At 42.8% G+C, this 23,966-nt stretch overlaps 1 protein-coding gene across 5 annotated transcripts in view; it reads right to left on the bottom strand.

Moving 5' to 3' along the window:
* PALLD (palladin, cytoskeletal associated protein) overlaps positions 1–23,966 on the bottom strand; it is a 792,721-nt gene that overhangs the window by 129,690 nt on the left and 639,065 nt on the right. For all 5 annotated transcript variants that reach the window (XM_033942034.1, XM_033942043.1, XM_033942063.1 and 2 more), the window contains one exon: positions 14,524–15,198. In XM_033942034.1, coding sequence (XP_033797925.1) covers positions 14,524–15,198 — 675 coding nt within the window. The remainder of the gene's footprint in view (positions 1–14,523; positions 15,199–23,966) is intronic.

The raw sequence follows: 23,966 nt of genomic DNA, 5'->3' as shown, positions 1-23,966 counted from the left end.
GCCCCCGGGCCGCGTGTTTGAGACCACTGCGCTAGACCTATACACTGGAATCCATTGTTTGATAGGATTCAGGGTGATCTCTCTTTTATCCTGCTTTTTGTAAACTTATTAAGACAAATCTATTTCAGCAATATTATTGGCCTATTATTCATGGACCATACATTTTCATTTTAGCTCTGTATCATTACTTTATTACATTACAGGGTAGAAAGAGAGTGATCATTTCCAGGGATTACAGTCTTACATTAGGGATCAAGACATCATTATACGGTGTTTATCGTTATTGTATACCGCTTAATACTCGTGTCAATAGCGGTGTGCTAAAATAATAAATCCAATCCAATCCTTTTTAAATTTGCTCTCTGGTATGCATGCATATAAATTCACGTCATTATATAAACACCATCCTCAGGATTTCTATAAAGGTTGCTCATTAAGCACCAAAATTTAGGCATGATCCTGAGATGTGCATGCAAATTAATTGGTTCATAATCCAATTAATGGCAATAATTGGCTGCTAACAATAAATTATCAATGTTAATTGGCACCAATTAAGATTTGCACCCTCATCTGGATGTGTGCTATTCTCTAAGGAAGTGCTTCTAATTCCCATATCGCGTATTTCAAAAGGGGGTGTGGCCATGGGAGGAGCATATGGGCATGTCGGGGGCATACAAACAGATACTTTTGTGTGTGTTGTGATTACGATACACAGTATAGAGGAGGAGAAGCCTAAAGGTTAATGCAGCATGCTGAAAATCTAAGGAACTCGGTCTGATTCCCAGTGCAGCTCTATGTGACTCAGTGTGAGTCCACTAGGGACAGAGAAATGTAAACTGGTGACCCCTTTACCCTGCTCTAATTCCCCTGTGCAAAGCACACAGATGAAAGACTCACCTCCAGGTATATATAGATTTGGAATCCCCTCCAATGTAGACTTTGGGAGTTTGTGATCTTGCTCTCGCCTGGAAAATTAAAAAGGTGTGAGGGTAGGGGGTAGGAGGTGGGAAGGAGCGGTGGGTGGATGGTAGAGAAGAGGGCGGAGAGAGGCACCACCGCCTCGGGCATCACTCACCCTTGCTGCACCACTGCATTTACATGTGAAGGTAGGCACTAAGTTCAAGAACTGGCCCTCTAGAGTCCAAGGTACGTGATTCTCAGACTTGTCAGTTGCTGGAGTGGCCAGACTAGGCATGATGGAAGAGGGAGTCTCTTAAAATAAGGGAAAAATCCTCCCGGCATTTGTGAACAAAGACAGAATCTTAGTACCATTTCTGCCAGAGCTGGAAGTAAAAAGAGTCTTCCCCCCTCCCCACCCCCCAAAAATAGACTTACATGTCCTGTATTTGATTATGCTATAATTGCTTTAAAATATATGAGTTATAATAAGGATTTAGGCTATTTTCCGTTTCCATTGTTTCAGCATGTGTTCCCTGTTTTCAAAAAAAGGTAGACTGGGATTCTGGTGCCAAAGGAAAGACAAAGTATGCTATGTTTGACTCTTGGCATCCTGTGGAGTGACAATTCTGCCTTCAGACAAGGGAGGAAATACCTGAATCTCGTGTGGTTAATTTGTTTCTTTATTATACTTTTAATTCTCCCTTTCCCCCAGGCTGTAAGGTGGGCAAGAGGGGCAGCCACCCAGGGCACAAAGTCCATTAAGGACAGAACAATGACTGATGCCCAAATGCAGGCCCTGCACCCATTGTAAATCTAGGAAGACTACAGTTTTCCTCTTATAGCCAGGTTTATTTATTTTAATTGGCTTTATAACTGCACATCCGGCAAGGGTTGATCTGTGGCGGTGAACAAAACAAACATTCTCTGTAGCATTGCAATAATATGTTACAGAAAAAAAAACCACCCCCCACTCATAAAACTTCATCGTGTAATCCTATCACATGCCCTAAGGACCATAGTAGGGTTACCATATGGCTCCAGAAAAAAAAGGACAGATTGAGATATCCAGGTTTTATTTCCATTGAAAGCAATGGAAATAAGGAGAATGTGATGGAGTCTACACTTCCTCTTAAGAACAATGCACCTGTCACAGCCACCTTAAAAAACCTTAGTCCCACCTAAGGGGGATGTGACGCAGGCAAAGTAGAGCATGGTACAGGAAGTATATAAGGCTGGGCCAGAGCTAGGTTAAGGAGGCCCAAAGGGAGCCAGCAACACCCACTGCAGGTGCCTCCACCCCACAGCTGAGAAACTGCAACTACTACGTTCAGGTAGGCCAAGTTCAACTTGGAACCTCGAAGAGTTTGTGGAAAGGGTACATGGGAATCGCTTGTTCACTTTTTCCAAAAATGCTAGGACTAGGAGACATGCGATGAAGCTACTAAGCAGTAGATTTAAAACAAACCGGAGTGTAATTAAAAGGTTTGAACAATTTCCTAAAAGAGAAGTCCATAGGCCATTATTAAGATGGCTTGGGGAAATCCACTGCTTATTCCTAAGATAAGTGGCATAGAATCTGTTTTGCTACTTGGAATCTAGCTAGGTGCCTCGGACCTGGGTTGGCCACTGTTGGAAACAGTATGGAAATTCTTATGTTCTTATGACCTTGCCCGCTAGAGACTGTACTAATAACTCTGGACTCAGGGACCAGGCCTAAGACCAGTAAGAGTTGCTGCTGAGCTGAGAGACATTCATGTAATTTTATTAGGCAGTATATAAATACCTAAAATAAATTTAAAAAATGTATGCCTTGGCCCCAGGGCCGCCATCAGGGCAGTACCGGTACTACCAGTCCTGCATTCAGGGGCCCGGAGCTGACAGGGGGCCCGGGCTCCCCCAGGGTCCTAGGCCACAGTCTAGGGAGGGGGCGGTCCGCCCCATGTGCACAGGAGAGAGCTTGACGGTGAACCCGCGGAGTTCAATACATCTCGAGCCGCGAGGCTCGTCTTCTGTTCCTACCTGCCCTGCCGCGCACAAATAGCCGATCGGAAGTGTTCTCCGATGTCAGATGCTGAGGTGGGGGAGAGAATGGGTTTTTGGACACAGAAACCATGGACTTGGGAGATAGGAAGGGAGGGAAAGAGATGCTGAAGTGGGGGATAGAATGGGTTTTTGGACACAGAAGGCATGGACTTGGGAGAGAGGGAGGGAAAGAGATGCTGAGGTGGGGGAGAGAATGGGTTTTTGGACACAGAAGGCATGGACTTGGGAGAGAGGAAGGGAGGGAAAGAGATGCTGAGGTGGGGGAGAGAATGGGTTTTTGGACACAGAAACCATGGACTTGGGAGATAGGAAGGGAGGGAAAGAGATGCTGAGGTGGGGGATAGAATGGGTTTTTGGACACAGAAGGCATGGACTTGGGAGAGAGGGAGGGAAAGAGATGCTGAGGTGGGGGAGAGAATGGGTTTTTGGACACAGAAGGCATGGACTTGGGAGAGAGGAAGGGAGGGAAAGAGATGCTGAGGTGGGGGATAGAATGGGTTTTTGGACACAGAAGGCATGGACTTGGGAGAGAGGAAGGGAGGGAAAGAGATGCTGAGGTGGGGGAGAGAATGGATTTTTGGACACAGAAGGCATGGACTTGGGAGAGAGGAAGGGAGGGAAAGAGATGCTGAGGTGGGGGGAGAATGGGTTTTTGGACACAGAAGGCATGGACTTGGGAGAGAGGAAGGGAGGGAAAGAGATGGTTGTGTATACGGGGAATAGAAGAAAGGAGAATTTTTGGTCATAGGGAGGGAGTGAGGTACAGATAGTGGCATACCAAGGTGGGGGAGGGTGGGGGGAGGGCGGTCCGCCCCGCCCCGAGTTTACGTCCCAAGGGGGTGCTCAGCTTGCCACCCTCCAGTGTTCTCCCTAGGCCGGCAAACTGCGGCTCTTTAGCCACTTGAGTGCCACCGCCGCCATCGGGAACAGGCTGGCGCCAAGTTCTCCCTGCTTTTCCCTGTGGGGCCGACCAACTCTTGCCACTCGCGTCAATTCTGACGTCGGAGAAGACGTTCTGGGCCAGCCAATCGCTGCCTGGCTGGCCTAGAACGTCCTCTCTGACGTTAGAATTGACGTCAGGTGGCGAGAGTTGGTCGGCCCCGCGGGGAAGAGAAGCAGGGTGAACTCGGCGCCAGCCTATTCCCGATGGCAGCAGTGGCAGCCTATTCCCCAATGGGGGTGGCAGCATTTTCCCAATGGTGGTGGCATAGGGGAGGGCAGGGAGAAAGAAAGAAAGGGGGGGACAGGAAGCCAGAAAGAAAGAAAGAAAGGGGGCAGGGTGAAACAAAGAAAAATGGGGCATGGAGAGAGAGAGAAAGAGATATACAGAACGAAAGAGGGTGTGGGGAGAGAAAGAAAGAAGGGGGCAGGGTGAGAGAGAGAGAAAAACAGACATATAGAAAGAAAGGGGGTATGGAGAGAGAGAAAAAGAAAGAAGGGGCAGGGTGAAACAAAGAAAATGTTTGGGGAGGGAATGAGGTCTTGAGGAGAGGAAGCATACAGGAGGCTGAAAGAAGGGAAGAAATATTGGATGCACAGTCAGAAGAATAAAGTGCAACCAGAGACTGATGAAATTACCAAAGGTAGGAAAAATGATTTTATTTTCAATTTAGTGATCAAAATGTGTCTGCTTTGAGAATTTATATATGCTGTCTATATTTTGCACTATGGCCCCCTTTTACTAAACCACAATAGCGTTTTTTAGCGTAGGGAGCCTATGAGCATTGAGAGCAGCATGGGGCATTCAGCGCAGCTCCCTGCGCTAAAAACCGCTATCGCGTTTTAGTAAAAAGGGAGGGGGAATATTTGTCTATTTTTGTATAGTTGTTACTGAGGTGACATTGCATAAAGTCATCTGCCTTGACCTCTTTTAAAACCCGCGGAATATAAATGATAATTAACATTTTCTCTGCGTAATGTAACTGAGTAATGTAGTGGGCAAATGCACAACAGACGAAGATTCAATGCCCGACAACATGATGCACGACCTACTCCTACTGGAGCGATGGTCTAGGACATGGCAACTCAACTTCAATGCCAAAAAATGCAAAGTTATGCACCTGGGCAGCCAGAATCCATGCAAGTCTTATACCCTTAATGGCGAGATCCTAGCAAAAACGGTAGCAGAACGAGACTTGGGGGTTATCGTCAGTGAGGACATAAAGTCTGCCAATCAAGTGGAGCAGGCTTCGTCCAAGGCAAGACAAATCATGGGCTGCATACGAAGGGGTTTCGTCAGTCGTAAGGCGGAAGTCATTATGCCATTGTATAGATCCATGGTGAGGCCCCACCTGGAATACTGTGTGCAATTCTGGAGGCCGCATTATCGCAAGGATGTGCTGAGACTGGAGTCGGTGCAAAGAATGGCCACCCGGATGGTCTCGGGACTCAAGGATCTACCATACGAAAAACGGCTTGACAAATTACAGCTATACTCGCTCGAGGAGCGCAGAGAGAGGGGAGACATGATCGAGACGTTCAAGTATCTTACGGGCCGCATCGAGGCGGAGGAAGATATCTTCTTTTTCAAGGGTCCCACGACAACAAGAGGGCATCCGTTGAAAATCAGGGGCGGGAAACTACGAGGTGACACCAGGAAATTCTTTTTCACTGAAAGAGTGGTTGATCGTTGGAATAGTCTTCCACTACAGGTGATTGAGGCCAGCAGCGTGCCTGATTTTAAGGCCAAATGGGATCGGCACATGGGATCTATTCACAGGGCAAAGGTAGGGGAGGGACATTAAGGTGGGCAGACTAGATGGGCCGTGGGCCCTTATCTGCCGTCTATTTCTATGTTTCTATGTTTCTATGCGTACAGCGTGCTTTGTGTTTTTAAAATTTTATTGTTGGTAGATCATTTTGACTTGGCCACAAAGGTAAGGGTGAGGGAGAGAGGGGAGCTGCTGAAAGACATCTAGTAATCCTTGCAGGCTTGACTGTGCAGGGAATTATTTTTGTAAAATCATGTTTTGTTATGTGACTGGCATTATTTAGACTTTAATTTCTATGAATGAATAGAATGAAAATGATATAAATTACTTGCTTGTTTTTATGTGTGTGCGCTGAAGGAAAGTAGAGAGAGAGTGGGCTGAGGACGCTGAAGGGAAATGGGGAAGAGAGAGTGGGGAGAAGACGCTGATTTATAAATTGACAATTGTACAGAATATTGTTTCTTTTTTATATTCATCCATAGCTGCATGTTAATGATGTGCTCATATGCACTTATTTATCATCATAACATATACATCATCATTAACATGCAGCTGTGGATGTGTAAGGACAGGCTGAGGAGAATGGATGGGAAGGAAGGAAGGTGCACATATCAACATATCGTACATTTTTAACATGCATGATGCAGCTATAGGCAAGCTGAGGAGGATGGGATCATACAGATGTGTATGTTCAGATATGCGCTCAGATGTGTAGTTTTTTCTGATATATTTATTAAGCTTACAGTATTTATAAAAACACATTTAATACTTGTTACAAAAAAAATTGTGCAATTGTGATCTACTTCTGGCCTACAAAGGTCAAAAGCAATTCTTAACTGAGATTTTACATTCAAAAGTGAATTATAGCTACTAGCACTATTATTTATTAGTTATTTATTATGCAGATGTTTGTTAGTTTGTTATTAGTTCAGTATTAGACATATGTGATAGGATTAGTTTAGTTTAGGTTAGGTTAGGGCCCTGCTGAAAGAGTCTACCTTGACGTGGTTGCAGGCTTACAAATCTTTTGGTCAAAGAGTGCGGCGACAGAGAAAAGTATGTGTGTATTCGGCCCATGGAAGAAGGGGGGATCGGGGGGGGGGGGGGAAGGGGTGCGTGGGGGGCCCAATAGGATTGCTCAGTAAGGGGCCCAGAAATTTCTGATGGCGGCCCTGCGTGGCCCTATAGGAGCATGCTACCCAGGGACACTGTTATGTCTATACAACTAGCTTTGAGTATTTTTTCCTCCCTTCCTCTGAAGCGAACAAGAGCCCTTACCTTTAAAAAATATTTACTTCCACCATAATTTTCTCTATGTGTGTGGCTTGTCTTACTTGGCTCTGCGGCCCACCCTTTCTCACATTACTACCAGCACATGTAAACAAGTGGGTTTTCAGTTGTTTAAGAAAAGATGAAGAAAGAACAGACGAACAGCACAGAGGGAGCGAGGATAAAGTATTGTCATGGGAGCGGGGAGTATAAATGCCTACTTGCAACTGATTCCCCTCTGTCTTCCTTCCTTCCTCCACACACACACACACAGCTATGACAATATTAGGCTAAAAGTAAATTTGACCATGTCTCCCCGCTCCTGGCCAAGCTCCACTGGCTTCCGATAATCGCCAGGGTCCACTATAAATGCGCCTGTTTAACTTTCAAAATCCTATATGGTATCCTCCCTCCCTTTATCCCTCTTTCTTGGAATTCCTCAAACCCTAATACCACCAGATCCTCCCACAAATTAAAACTATCCTTCCCCTCGCTAAAAGGCATTTCCCACACAGGAAAGCTAGGGACCTCCATTTCAAAATCACTGCTCTGGAACAACCTTACCTCCCCTCTTCGGAACTTGAGCTCTCTCCAAGTTTTCCGCAAACATCTGAAAACCTGGCTTTTCTCAAAAAATGTAAGTCTCCCTCCAACTTAGGAATCAAGGAAACTCTTATATCTTGGCATCCCAAGTCCTCTAAATTTTCTTCACACTTCTACCTCTAACCCTCTGTTGTAGTTCCTTCCTATTTCTCCTACTGTAAACCGCGTCGAGCTCTACGAACGTGGAGATGATGCGGTATACAAACCTAAGGATTAGATTAGATTAGATTAGGCGCCTGCTCTCCTCTAGCTTCCATCTAGTTTAATCGCTTTTGATAGGTAGTTAGGGGCCCTGGTCCATCCCTGGTTGTATATCACTTCCAAGTGGGCCCTGCCTCATTGGTCTTCCAGGGACCAGAGAAGCAGTAGGTATAGCTCGAATTGAAACAGTATCTGCAAACAGAGGGAAGGATCACACGGGGGTGAATTTTTAAAAATAGTTTTACAACGTAGACAAATGTAAAGACTGAACAAATGTAATGCAAAAAAGTTGCAAAAAACAAAAAAAAAAAACCAGCAAGTCACTATAGCACATCTTTTTGATAAGGCTTTTTATTTTCTGCAATTTGTGGAAAAAGCACATTATGACATTAAAACTGTGCCTTTCAGGGATCAGTTCTCAAATGATCTCTAGGGTGCAATCTGCCCCCAGGTTTATCCAAGGTTGATTTAGTCCTGGGTTTACCCCATTAAGAACATGAACTTGTAGTTTAGATGTCTCAGTTGAATTCCAATCTACTCTAATCTAATCTGCAATTTCTGGGTCATTCTATGTCTAACAAAGTTCAAGGTGACTTAAAATTCACGGGATTAACAGTGTGGGATTGACAATGTGTTTAGGAATACAGTGTTAAAGTAAAGAGGGGTGGGGGGGGCGGACCATCGCAGGCGCTGTCTTTGCAGGGAATGTCGACACCTCTCCTTCTCTCTGCCCCTGCGCACCTCTTGAAATGTTTGCTGGCGCAAATGGCATCTTCCACAGCTGCTTGCACCAGCGTTGGCTCCCTTCTGACGTCACTTCCTGGTCACAAGACCAGGATGTAACGTCAGAAGGGAGCTGACACCGGTGCGTGCAGCGGGTGGAAGGTGTTGCTCACACCAGCATATGGTTTGAAGAAGATCCGAGTATCCTGCAGAGAACTGTCACTAGTGACGAGACATGGGTGCATCACCGCGACCCGGAGAGCAAAAGACAAAGCACGATGAAGTAAAGTAAGCGGTGCTCACTGGCTTTGGGAGCAGCCGAAAAACGTCTTCTCTGCGGGAATGCAGAAGTTAGTTGAACGAGACAACAAATGCGTTGTCTTGCATGGGGACTATGTGGAAATGTGATGTGTTCAATTGCTCACAGTTACTTCTATTAAAGCTGTTAAATGTATTTTATTTATTTAAAAAAAATTTATAGACCACATAAAACTATGCGGTTTCCATATCACATACATAAAATCCTGTCCCCCTACGATCACCACATATAACACAGACATATCTAAACAACATCATAATTGTCCTTGTTATGAACAGAGATAAAATGCAAATTCAATCAATTCCGAAATACAAGCAGGCTTTAAATCATACATTACTGTAAAAAAAAAAAAATATATATATATATAAAAAGATATTATCAGCAGGAATAAGCCTTAGCCTAGGAAGGCGTTGGCAAATAAATGAGATTTCAACATTTTCTTAAAATTCATCCTACCCATACAGAACCGCAAGATACCAGGCAAGGCATTCCATAATTCTGCGCCAGCCACAGATATCACTGATGATCCAATCCTAGCATGCATAATCGACATTTTATCCTCCAAACTTAATTTCATCCCATTTACATCTCTAAGCTCTCTTCTCGGTTTATAGATCTCAAAGAATTCTTGTAAGATCTTTGTGGGGAAGCATGATACAGTGTCTGATGTATAATCGGAACAATCTTAAACTGCACTCTTTGTTGCATAGTGCAGTTTCTTCAACACAGGAGTTATACGAGGACTTCTTGGAACCCCTGCGATTAGTCTTCCAGCAGAGTTGATAAGCATTTGCAGAGCCCTCAACTTCCCTTTCACAACTGCCTTTACTTTTTGATTCACCTTTGAAGGTAATACGCGCATTGATAGGTAACCAGTGAAGGCTGCAGTAGTACGGTATGATGGGTTCACATTTCCTCAGTTTGAATATAAGCCTTATTGCTGTGTTCTGAATTAGCTGCAATTTGTGGATGAGAGTGGTGTTTATCCCTGCATAAAGTGAGTTGCAGTAGTCCCAGTTGAGACACCATTAGCATTTGTGCAAGCATGGCAAAGCGGTGGCAATGGAAGAACAGTCTGATTAGTCTCAATGGTCTCAAACTATAGAAGTTTTTCTTTCCGTAGGTTAGAGATATGAGGTTCGAAAGAAGGGGTGGAGTCTAGTAGACTCCAAGGATTTTGGAGGTTTTGTCAATATTTAGCATGGTTCCTGTGGGTAGATATAGGGGTTGTTTGCAAGGGACTTTGAAACCATAGTACTTTGGGTTTTTTCAGTGTTTAGTTTGAGTTTGTTGTGTGTAGCCCATGTGCGTATCTTGTCTATGTCATCAGATATTTTTCTGAGGGGTATCATTGGAGCTGCATTTGATTGGGATAAGAAGAAGAATGACATTAGCATATGATAGAAGACATTTATTGTTGTTGAAATGAATGTTGCCCAGGGAACTCATGAATAGGTTGTAAAGAATCAGGGAGAGTAAGGAGCCCTGGGAAACACCATAGAATGCTTGTCAGCTTTTAGAGAAAACCTCATCTTTCCATACGAGGTAACTCCTATTTCACAAGAAGTCTCTGAACCAGCTGAATGCATTGCCCGTGATGCCTATTTCAATGAGTTTGGTTAAGAGTAAGTGGTGATTGACAGAATGAAAAGCAGCAGAGATGTCAAACTGGAGCAAGACTGCTTGATGTCCCATGCTTACGGTTTGTCTAATTTTGGAAGGAGTTCAGTACTGTGTTATGGGTAGAAACCGAACTGTGTGGGCTGAAGGCAGGAGTGTTTATCAGAACTACAGGTGCGTGCAGTGGAATAAACCCTAGATTGCATCAACCCTATTTGGTAAATCTACAGCTTGCTGACAATCCCAGCCTAGCTTCTTGTCTTTGGGAGTTAGGATGCTAGAACATGCCCTTCACTACTGAATTTAACAACCTAAGGTCACCAAATAGCCCCAGAGGCAGGACTTTATTAGAAGGCAAAAGTGTATTAACTAGCTACATTAGATGTCCAAACTTAGGTGCAAGTTTCTGTAAACCTAGAAAGGTATGCTTTGGTGGGTAGTGGTGAAGTCATTGGCTACACCACAATCAATAAAAATAGCTACCTTTTGACATACTGTCTGACTTGCTCACCCAGCCTGCAAAGACTAGGAAGAAGAAATAGATATTTGTTGCTTATATTCTAATCAATCAACATTCAAAATGGCACAAAAATGTTGATTGGTTTCTTCTGTATATGTGTTCGTTCGCCAAAAATAAAATGGAACAATAAAAAAACACAATAAAAATTTAAACAAAATAAGTATTTCCTTCTCCCCTATGCAAACAATGAGGAAAAGCAACTTCTCCTGAGATATTTTCCCTCTCCTGCACTCTCTCCCCCCCCATCTATCCCCCAATAAGATCCAGAACTCCAAAGTGCCTATCATATTTTCCTTCGATCCCCTTCCTCCCCACAATTCCTTTGCAATTGTGCTTACAATTCTTGAGATTTCCCCATCTTCCCCTGCATAAGGGGTGTGAGAGCCTCCTGCCATTACATGCTTCACTATTAGATGGTGCAACCAATTCTCAGCACTACTCTATCCCAAAGTACTAGTATTTGCCACCATTCCACATTAAACCATAGTGCCAGCAGGAGGTATCATGCACCCCTTCTGTCACTGAAGATGAGAATCCTCTCAAAATATTAAGACTATAGAGTACGATGTGGAATGGTGAGATCTGTTGAGTAGAGGAAAGGGGGGGGGGAGGGCTGTTGTATATTTCAGACCTCAAGAAGAATTGTTGATAATAGGGGTATTGGTAAAGCATTCTTATTTGCAGATATTGAGGGGGGGGGGAGAAAGGAGGGGCAGGAAGGGATGCCAGAGGCAGTTGGCACTCAAGATCAGGTAAAAGGGGAGACTATTGTTCAACTGATCTACTGAGTTTAGGCAAAAGATTGGAGAGGGGGATTCACACGTTAAAGTCAAGACATTTGGAATTCTCACAGTATTTTACAAGAGGCTCCTACCATTGCTTCTCATTTCCACTGTACTACTATAGTCAAGCATACAGCCTCTTGTAACAGAGGAGCAGGGCTGCACAATCAAAAGGAACAGCAATTTGACCCCCTATACCAAACATGGCCTATAGCTTGGGAATGCCCCAGTGGCATCAAACCTTCTTGCTTGGCAGGAGACACTCCCCCACCCTGTATGCAGTCCCTCCTGTGGCAGGAACCCTTCTTGACATGAGAAGTCCCACTTTCACCCAACAGTAATTAACAAACATTCATTCCCCCCAGTGCATTCACTTCATTACTATGTTTAATTAACTTAATAGATCCTCAGCTGGCTCTTCATCCAGTTATCATGCGTATACCGCATGAGCCGCAATCGTTACTGGATCTTTTTTCTTCAATTTTCTGTGATTATTCTATATTGATTCTATAGTTTTTTTAACTTTTATTTTAATAAATATCACTTATCTATTTAGTTTTTCATTCATGGAGAGGCGCTCCATGAATGAAAAACTGAACAGATAAGTGATATTTATTAAACTAAATGTAAAAAAAACCTATAAACTAAATAATATAGAATAATCACAGAAAATTGAAGAAAAAAGATCCAGTAACGATTGCGGCTCATGCGGTATACGCATGAAAACTGGATGAAGAGCCAGCTGGGGATCTATTAAGTTAATTAAACATAGTAATGAAGTGAATGCACTGGGGGGAATGAATGTTTGTTAATTCCTGTTGGGTGAAAGTGGAACCCCCTATTGGACTGTAGCAAACTAATACCAGATTTTTTATGAGAACTCCCATGACATCTGCCCCATCTCTGCAGCATCTCCCAGTGTTATCCAACCCCCTCCAACATGAGGCCCTCCTTCCCAATAGAAGCTATACCCCTAATTGGAGATCTTAGTGGCCATTTTGAGAGCTAGCATCATCAAGGCAGCAGTGAATAGGCATCAGTCTCACTTTACTAGACCTCAGAGATCCCCAGTTAAATGTCCAAGGAGTGAGTTAACAAGGTGGGGAATATTGGTGCTACAGAAGGGGAGAGATTTTGATCCTTCTGTCCTTGGAAGGAGTTTTAGGTATTGGTGTGTGTGTGTGAAGGGGAGGGTGCCATGTAGTAGGTGCTTGCGTATCACATGGGGGATTGAAGGGAAATTGCACCACAGGGGAGGGGAGGTCTCCTGTCAAGGTGTGGTCTCATGTTGGGGAAGGTTTCCTGTCAGGAAGGTGACATTGGGGAATGATTGCTACCATATGTGAGATACTAAAGACGGGGGAATGCTATTGCTGTGAGGGGCTCTCTTGTCTGGGGGAATCCTTCTGTCAGGAAGGGGGTGTTAACTGGAGGTAGAGATGGATGCTCTGGCGGGCAAGAGGGATTGCATATTGGGGCTGGTGCATGGGAAGGGCAGATATGGAGGAGGTGGCAAATGTTATTTACATCTGCCCTTTACAGCATGCACTTAGATGTATCTCAGGCAGCTATAAATATCACTGTTTATTTTTTATAACACTATTAATTATTCCTATAGCGCTACCAGACGCACGCAGTGCTGTACAGAGTCACAAAGAGTAAGAAAACAGTGATGTATTATTATTATTATTATTAGGATTTTTTATATACCACCTATCAAGGTTATCTAAGCGGTTTTGCAATCAGGTACTCAAGCATGTAGATTCCCTAAGTGAAATGGTGAATGCATGCATGTATTGTAGGCTCTCCCTAGACCAGACATGGGCAACTCTGGTCCTCAAGGGCTGGAATCCAATCGGGTTTTCAGGATTTCCCCAATGAATATGCACTGAAAGCAGTGCATGCAAATAGATCTCATGCATATTCATTGGGGAAATCCTGAAAACCCGATTGGATTCCGGCCCTCGAGGACCAGAGTTGCCCACCCCTGTCCTAGACCCTCTAAATCCCTGCTCTACCCACACACCCCTTGACCCTTAGATGTACTAGGAAGTATCCTCATATGTGAATGGTCTTTGTTCCAACATAGCACTTAAATGCTTGGGGCTTTCCGGACATTAAAATCCTTCCATTTACATGTGGAGGGGGGTGTGGCTTCTAAAATAAGAGACTTAGCATCTCAAAGCTGTGTGAGCAAACCAACTTGTATCATTTTCAGGGTTACCATATGGCTCCAGAAAAAGGAGGACGGATTGAAACATCCAGGTTTTACTTCCATTGAAAGCAACGGAAGTAAAACCCGGATGTCTCAATCCATCCTCTTTTTTTTTCTGGAGCCATATGGTAACCCTAATCAAAGTGGCGTAGTAAGAGGGTGGTCTGCCCTGGGCATGTTCTTCCTAAGGGCGTGGCACCCCCCCTCCTCTCCATCCCCACTGCTTCTCTCCTTGCCCTGCGCTTCTTGCCTTCCTTGGCTTGAGGTTGCTGCCCGCATTGGCATCGGCGCGCTCTCTGACGTCACTTCCAAGATCCGAGAGATGTCAAAGGGCGAACTGACACCGACATGGGCATGCTGCTCACTCCGGAGAAGTTAAAAAGGTATGGGGAAAAGGAAGGGGGGGCGGGGCACCACCGCCCCAGGCGATGTTCACCCTTGCTACACCACTGCCCTAGTCATTTTTATCCAAATCTGAATATGCCAGAGGAATAGAGTGGAAGAAATATTATGACCCCCCCTCCCCACACACACCTTATGTTAACATTTGCATCAAGAAGAGAATGTGGTCATTGAGACGGAAACTCAAATAACATAAAATAACCAAGTGTACTTACGCAGGCGTAACACCTTTTGGAAGTCCGAGTGCATTGAGAGAGGATGGAGATTGCTGGGATGGTAACATAGAGCTGAGGAAGGCTGCCGGTGATTGGCTGGAATTAGAAAATCTATTGTTTGAGGACGGAGAAGCAACAGAAAGAGGTGGAGGAGGAGGCGGCAGCGAGTAGGAATCAGAGCTTGCATAGGTAGAAGTCGGGCTAATGACTGGTGGAGGGGGAGGAGGGGGAGAAGGGGAGGATGGAGACCAGAACGGATCGCTTTCGTGTGCGAACGGTTGGGAGAACGGGGGAACTGGCATTCTACCAAATTGCTTCTGAGCGCTGGGTGGAGACATTGGAGACGGAAGACTGGACGTGGAAGACCCAGAAGAAGGCGTCACATAACCCGAGGCCGGACTCACGCTCTGAGCGGCAATGAACTGTTTTGGTCGGGCATAGTTAAAGGAGCTTGCTGGCTGCATTCCCGGAGAGTTCTGGGGACTGATTGCATTCATTTGCACAGGGGAAGAGAGGAACTGGAGAGATTCAAGCTCCTGAAGGGACGGCGGAGGAGGGAAAGATGGAGAAGAAGGTGGGTTCTGCTGGGGACTTGTTTGCTGCTGGAGGTTCCACCAATCCGCTTCCTGTTCTACTCGAATCTGATTCTGCAGCTGTTGTATTTGCAGCGGGTTCCTGCATGACAAGGAAGAAAAAGAAAGAAGAGGTAAGGAAAAGAAAAGGAACCAGATCATATTGCTGTTAGCGACTGTAAAGGTCAAAACTTAATACAGAAGATATGCCATTTGTTAGATACCTTGCTAATATCTTATTTATAGTTCCTCATTAAGTATTATGTCATTGCTTTAATATGACATTAGAAGCAAAATACTAGGCTTAAAGGTGCCCTTCTACAAAAGTATGCTAAATAGCATGCAAATTAGTGCATGGTAGCTATTAATACATGGCTGAGCTGTTATCACGCTGGTATGTGCACTTTAATACATACCCTGTTATGGGGCAGGGAGAGGCATGGGCTTCACACTGCATTAGTACATGCTACTTTTAAATATCATGCTGTCATTGATAAACTTACTGCTTCCTATCTGCAACTGCATTTACCCGGCAATAAAATACTTTTCTGTACAATAACTACATGGAGATATATTGTGCACAGACGGCTTTAGTACAGGGAAACTTCAGAGTCACTGTAAACACTGGAAAGCTATGACCTAACTGCTTTTATCTCAGACACAATAGAGGCAATCCTAAAAGTTCAGGTCTCCTTTTAGGTGTCTCAGGCCCAGATTCTCAAAACTTTAATGCCGTTGCAAAACAGTTTTCTGCATTGTAGCGGCGGATTATCAAAACGGATTATCTCTGTCTTTAGCGAGGTTTCTAACTAATTAGGATCCCCGAGCTCTGTCAGTTGAAGACTTTCCTTGAAGATGGACAGACAGAACTCCTTTTTACTAAGCTTGGCAGGCGGCAGCAACATCCCTAAGCCACTCTTGCTGGCACCTCACACACGCTTAGTTGTTGGTGACTCACGAACGCTGTCACCAACTGCAGAGCTTTGTAGAAGGGAATTCTGGCCATCTTCGGAAAAAGTTCTCAGCTAGGGATACTCAGGGAGCCCTAGCAACAAGGGTCAAGGCTGGTATTAGACCTGATAGGGCCCAGGTCAGAAAACAAAGGAGGTCTTCCCTCCCTGATCCTCTCTCCTCCTTGCCTTCCCTCCGATTTCCCCATCTGCCATTACTATCACACCAACAGAATCTCACCAAATACAGAACAAGGGATCACAAATTAGAAATCAATATTTGTCTACATAATTGGGAATCCCAAGAAGTTAAACTTAGCATGTACTGTAACACTGGAGACATAAAAACAGAAAAGCATTTCTTTTTCTACTGAACACAAGACACATTTCCCAAAGTTAATATATTCTACTTAATAGCCATATTGGGTCAGACTAATGGTCCACCTAGCCCAGAATCCTATTTCCACAGTGGTCAATCCAGATCACAAGTACCTGTCAGAAACCCAAATCGTAACAACATTCCATGGTACCAATCCCAGGGTAAGCAGTGGCTTCTCTCATGTCCGTCTCAATAGCAGACCATGGACTTTTCCTCCAGGAACTTTTCCAAACCTTGTTTATATCCAGCTACACTAACCACTGTTTACCACATTCTCTGGAACTTGTTTAATTTCAAGTGACTGCTGTCCATTTGTCTTTTCTCCTCTCTTCTGTCTATTCCCTCACAACACCTGCCTCTGACATACTGATCATTCCTTTTTTAGCTCTTTTCTGTCTCTTTTCACCCTTCTCGTCCTTTTTACTTTTCAGCTACCTACCACATTTCCATGTTCTTCTTTCACCTACTTGCTATCCCATTCCCCATCTCACTCCTTCCTGAATCCTCCATTCCCTTTCATTTTTAAGCTACTCCCTATTACCATATTTCTACCCTCTGTAATCACTATCCTCACATTCACTTCCTTGCTGCCCCTCTCCTCCTCTTTCTGGTCTCTCCAATAAGGTTCCACCATTCCCAGCATCTTCCTCTCTCCTAGCCCAGCATCTGCTCCCTCCTCCTGTCCTGTCCCCCACAGTCCAGCATTTCTCCTTTTCTCGTCCCTCATTCCAATTGTCCAGCATCTTTCCATCATTCCCTTCTGCTCCTGGATCCATCTCCTTCTTTCTCCCCATCTCCTTCTTTCTTTCCCTCTCATACACCTCATATCCAACATCTCTCTCTCTCCCTCCCTGGCACTCTTGGTCTAACATCTCTCATTATCCTCATGCAGCATTGCATTCTCTCCCTTTCACTGCTATGTCCAACTATCCAACATCTCTCTCCCACTCCTTTGTCCCTGGGTCAAACATCTCTCCCTTAACAATGCACATCCTAACATATTTTAACACCAGTTGTAGTAGTGCAGAGCCAATATATAAGAACTATGGAAATATTTTGTAGATGACACAATACTTCTGATGTTAACACAAGCAATTTCTGAGGCTTCTCGATCCTGGGAGAGAGAATCATATCTGCCAAAATAGCTTATTGGATACTGCACATGATCAATGAATGTCTTTACATTTCTAAAACGTTCCACTGCATATATAAAATGACCAACCGCTTCAAAGTAAGAGATAAAGGGAATGGAAATTTTGAACTCATAAATGTAATGTGGTACAACACATTTTGGAAAAAAAGCTTACACAGCCTTCTGGCCTCAGTAATATAAACAGTCTCCTACTGCAATATCAAACTGTTCCATGCAGAGTGCTAACAACTCTCTATGCAGCATTCCAAGAAATAACGAAGCCGTCTTCCTCCCCTTACCAAAACCCTCAAAAGCATGAGGCGACAATAATTAAAATAACTTATGTTATGAACAAAACATGATAAGCAATAAACCACAGGACTCCAGGCACATGAGAGATAGGCACAGAAGTGAACTGTAAATTAGGCCTGTGTTAACACCACCCAGGCTAATAAGAGTCTTCACTCAGTGCTAGGAAGATGATTAGTGAAAGATCGGAACCAGACAGTAGCGTAATAACAGCAGCGAGGGAAGTTATCTGCAAGCTGTTAATGTCCCACAATACATCTGTATCCCATCTTGAATTTATCAACTCCTTTTGTTTCAGTGCATGTTTCATAGGCTTTACAATCTTTAGCAATAAGATTTGCCCCAACTTTCACTTCAGCTCATATCTCTCAAGAATTCAAGCATAGCAACATTTTTTTTTTAAATAAAGACTTCTTTATTATCCTCACACTCTGGGTAATGCAGTAATGAAAACCAAAGTCCAATCATGTGCACCAAATTGTCCAAACTGTGCGCTCACACTAAAGATGGCACTATTTAAATCTATTTCATTTATGGTTGGGAATCATGTTACACAACTTTCCAATATTTTACCCAACCTCCAAAATATCCAGCGTTCCCCTCCGTAGAATTACAAATTGTTAAACATACTCTCATATATTTCAAATGTAACAAAATGTGGCCTCAGGTACACCTCCTCCACCCTTAGTAGTGTTCAAGATCGGTGGGAATACCGGTGTTTTCATTCCTCATTGGCTCACATTCTTTTTTTGCATTTATTTAAATAAACTTTTAAACATTTTTATCCACCCTGCTCTGTATTTTGTCTTACTTTTTTCTTGGTTTATTTATCCAGGGAGGGTGTGGGGTTGGGGGGTTGGGAGGAAATATTGATAATGATATTTTAGGTAACTTGGTTTCATTTTATATAATTTACTTGGTTCTTATGTCATTACTATATGCAAAATAATGTAATTATTGAATGATAGTTCTGTTATCTATATAGATATTAGTGTTATGACTGAATGCAATAATATACAGTTCTTTTATTTATATAACACTGTTCTTGTTTAAAAATCAATAAAGAATTATAAAAAAAAAAAAAGAAGTTTCCATGAGATTATTCTATTTAAAAGTGTTCACGATGGATGAGTACTAAAAGTGTTCAAATAAGTTATATACTTAGCTTATCATGCTACTGTGTTATATGATTCTACATGTTTCGCAACAATTTGCTTTATCAAGGATCCCCCAGAGCCATTGTGTCCGCCATCTTACTTGCAAAAAACCTTGAGTAAGATGGTGGACACAATGGCTCTGGTGGATCCTTGATAAAGCAAATTGTTGCGAAACATGTCGAATCATGTAACCCAGTAGCGTGATAAGCTAAGTATATAACGTATTTGAACACTTTTAAATAGAATAATCTCAAGGAAACTTCTAAAAAGAGCACAGTGGATAAAAAAAAGTTTAAAAAAAGTTTACTTAAATAAATGCAAAACAAGAATGTGAGCCAATGAGGAATTAAAACACCGGTATTCCCACCGATATTGAACAATACTAAGGGTGGAGGAGGTGTACCTGAGGCCACATTTTGTTACATTTGAAATATATGAGAGTATGCTTAACAATTTGTAATTCTACGGAGGGGAATGCCAAATTGTCCATAGCCAGCAGTTTCAAAAATCAAAATTATTAATTCTTTTTCCAAAAATAAATCACAAGCTGCTTCAAAATTACAGTTTATATTCCAGTCATGAAAGTTAACTTCTCCTCTTGACTTCGCCACAGATACAGCAGTGGACTACAGTTCCCACAAATCCTGGGCCTTTCAAGTATGCTGGCTTCTTGCCAAACTTTATTTATGGTACAACAATTTTTATTGGTTTTCAAATTAAAGTACAAACAAGCGCTCAGGGCATGGCCCCAGACTAAAACAAGTCTCATACAGAACTGGAACAACAAGCAAGAGTAAACAGCTTATACCCCCCCACCCCTCACCCGAAGCAGGGAGCATCCTCCAGAATGCAATACAAAAATACGAAGACAACAACATGAAAGTGGATCACATCCCACCGGATAAAGACCCAAAAGTCAGACAAATCAAGAGACACAATAGTGCATTGCAATAGCAGTTCCAACATAGCAACAATTTTAAAAGTGGAGAAAAAAGCCCTCAGAGGAAATACTCCTCACTTAAGAAGCTCATAAGGTCATCGCACCCCCCCCCATAAAAAAAACAAACCCAAAACTCCACATAAAGTTCAGTGAAATATATAAGGAACTAGCAAAGAATAAGCTGTTGAAGGCACTTTCTCATGGACTAATTGCTCCAAACTACTAACTGGATTCAAAGATTCACAAGTGCTCAGCTTCTTACAAAGATTCACTGTTTTCTCTTCAATGCTCTGTTTCCAAACACCCAACAGCAGCCCTGTTCACTGAAGCTATATCAAGGGAAGCGGTTGCAGGCAGTAGCATATTCCAAACAAAAGGGCGACAGGAGAATACTCCTTTATGGCTCCATGTGGATTTCTCTTTGCTTATTATATTTATCAAGCCATGTTAAAGAGTTGCCAAGGGGATACGATCTTTGAGAGATTCTATGCTACACCTCTAACTCCACCTAGCCACACCCCCAACTCCACCCCTTTCTATCCAGTCATACCCTTCAGACTAGTGAATGACACAGGGGCTAATTTTTCCCGTCCCCGCGGGAACTCATTTTCCCGTCCCGACGAGTTCTTTTCCCAACCCTGCCCCATTCCTATAAGCTCTGTCCTCATCTGCACATGCCTCAAACCCTTTAAAATCATAAGTGTGTGAGGCTTGTGCCATTAAGGCAGAGCTTAGAGGAATGAGGAAGGGCCAGGGCCAGAGACAAAAGTTGCGGGGACGGGATGGAAAAATTGAATTCCTATGGGGACAAATTTGTCCCTGTGTCATTCTCTACTTCAGCCCTACTCACTCTATTTCCTGGCTCCACCCCCTGACAGACCTGAGCCACGGCCAAGCTCTCTCCCTAGGGCAGCAAGAGATGCCATAATAAAATGTCATCTTGTGTTGTGATAAGAGCTGTGAAATTTTGCAACTTTTATCGTGAGGCTGACTTTGCAGCTGATATTATTGCATCTCCTGCCGCTGATGAAATTAAGGCTGCTTAGTGAGGGTATGCACATAATTTCTAGGAGAAAAGTTCATCAAAGAATTTTCTAAATAAGAAAAGTTTTTAAACATTTACAAAAAGTATAATGCTAAGAAGCTCGAAGCTCAAGAGGCCAGAGCTCTACTGTATAATAATGAAAAGAATCCAACAATATATATATATATATATATATATATATATATATATATATATATATATATATATATATATATATATATATATATATATTTTATACCTAACACCAGAAACAGATGGAAAAATGAGAAGGAATGGGTCTCTAGCTTCAGAAGTACTGTGATTTAAGGGACTTGTAAAGCAGACCAAGAAGGTATTCTAGTGTAGACCCATTACACATGCTGAACACGAATTCACAGCTAAATAAAAATAAAATACTAAAGGCTCCTTTTACAAAGGTGCGCTAGTGGTTTTAGCGTGTGCTAAAATCAAGGTTCAAGGTTTATTAATATTTGATTTATCGCTGAATCAGTTTACAAAGCGATGTACATAAGTAAAAAAGCATAAAATAAAGAGATACAAATTAAAACTCGGTAACATCAAATTTAAGACAAGACAAACTTGAAATGGGAGGGAAAGAGGGGCAAAGATTACATCTATTATATATAGAGAAAACAAATACGGGAAAAAACATAAGGGAACAGGGGTAGGTAAAAGATTAAAAAACTAAAAAATTTTTTAATATTGTGTATTAAAAGCATCTTTTAAGCAGGCAGTAATTTTTCAGCTAGCGTGCGCTAGAAACGCTAGTGCACCTTTGTAAAAGGAGTCCTAAACATTATATTATTAAAAATGATGCAGGGGGAACATAAAATATTCTAAAAGAGAATTTATTTTTAATCAACTGCTAACATGATCAAATTTTATTTTTTCTTACAGAAATACAGGCTGTAGGCTAACTGGGACTATATACAAATTTCAATATGTGATTGAATGGTAGAGAGAACGAGAGGGCACTCTCTAAAGTTAAAAGGGGATCGATTCCGTACAAACGCAAGGAAGTTCTTCACCCAGAGAGTGGTAAAAAACTGGAACGCTCTTCCGGAGGCTGTTATAGGGGAAAACACCCTCCAGGGATTCAAGAGAAAGTTAGGCAAGTTCCTGCTGAACCAGAACGTACGCAGGTAAGGCTGGTCTCAGTTAAGGCACTGGTCTTTGACCTAAGGGCTGCCGCGTGAGCGGACTGCTGGGCACGATGGACCACTGGTCTGACCCAGCAGCGACATTTCTTATGTTCTTAAATTCATACCAGCTTAATGTCAACATCAACAAACATTTACCCATTCTAGAGTATAGAGCTAGGATGCTTCCCTTACAGCTTGCCATACAAATCAAATATATATTTAAATTCTGGATGTCACCTTGGTAAGGGCAACACAAAATTCCTCTACTGCCTGATTCTGTACAGTAACACAAAATCCTATAAATATACTACCCAGAAACCATGAAAGAACAGAATCTATGAATAGAAAATCTGTAACATATCTAGTTGGGGCTGGTGGGAAAGTAGAGATAGGTTTACTTGATTTTTTTTTTAATATTCTTTATTGATTTTCAAACAACTGTGCAAAACAAATATATAAATACATATAATATTACAAGAAAAGCACATTGATCTTACATATATAGAAACATAGAACATGACGGCAGAAAAGGGCCACGGCCCATCTAGTCTGCCCACACTAATGGCCCACCCCCTAACTACCTCCATGAAGAGATCCCACATGCCAATCCCATCTTTTCTTAAAATCTGGCACGCTGCTGGTCTCAATTACCCGTTGTGGAAGATTATTCCAGCGATCAACCACCCTTTCGGTGAAGAAATATTTTCTGGTGTCGCCATGAAATTTCCCACCCCTGATTTCTTATTGCCTTGGGTCCTTTAAGGAAAAAGAGATCCTCTTCCACCTCGATACGGCCTGTGACATATTTGAACGTCTCGATCATGTCTCCCCCTCTCTCTGCGTTCCTCGAGTGAGTACAGCTGCAGCTTACCCAGTCGTTCCTCATACGGGAGATCCTTGAGACCTGCAATCATTTTAACCCTCCCACCCACCTAATAAATAATCAAGAAAAACAAATACGTGGAATCTTGCAATAGTTTTACCCAATTTAAAATAATTGTGCAAACACCCCACCCCCGCCACCCACCCGCCCACCCTGGATGTGTATGATGAAAGGGTTAAAAATAAAATCAGTTCAGTTATCATTCCTTACAGAATTTACTTGATTTAAGAAAGGCTCAGAAACGGAAGGAAAAGGATCTCAGAAATCCAGGCCAAAGATCATTACAATCTCAAAGGCTTATTCGTGAATGGGGGTTTCAATTATTGATCCTAAAAATCCTTCAGAATAACTATATAGCATGTAATAATTTTATTGCTCAAATTTTTCTGCTAGAAATTTTCTTTAATATGAAGCAGCACATAATCTATTATAAGGGGTCTTTCAATAGCCGATTTAGTGCGCGCTAAATGCTAACATGCACATTATATTCTGTGGGTGCATTAGCGCGCACTAAGGGCTCCTTTTACGAAGCCGTGGTTGCAGTTTAATGCGCGTAATAGCACACGCTAGCCGCTACCGCCTCCTCTTGAGCAGGCAGTAGTTTTTTGGCTAGCGCGGGGGTTAGCGTGTGATTAAAAGTCACGTGCGTTAAAGCTGCTACCGCGGCTTCGTAACAGGAGCCCTAAATCGGCTGGCACACCTTAGTAACAGACTTCTATAGTTTGTTATCACTTTTATACATTTGGGGCTCCTTTTACTAAGCTGCGGTAGCATTTTTAGCACGCGCTGAAGATTAGCGCGCGCTAACCCCCGCGCTATGTGGAAAAATTAACGTCAGCTCTATGGAGGCGTTAGTGTCTAGCGCACACACTAAAACCACTAGCGCAGCTTAGTAAAAGGAGCTCTTGGTATGTGGGCGATTTAGCTATGTATT

The sequence above is a fragment of the Geotrypetes seraphini genome, chromosome 1, assembly GCF_902459505.1.
Source record: "Geotrypetes seraphini chromosome 1, aGeoSer1.1, whole genome shotgun sequence".
In the NCBI taxonomy this organism is placed as follows: Eukaryota; Metazoa; Chordata; class Amphibia; order Gymnophiona; family Dermophiidae; genus Geotrypetes; species Geotrypetes seraphini.
This window is presented reverse-complemented; position numbering and strand designations above follow the sequence as displayed.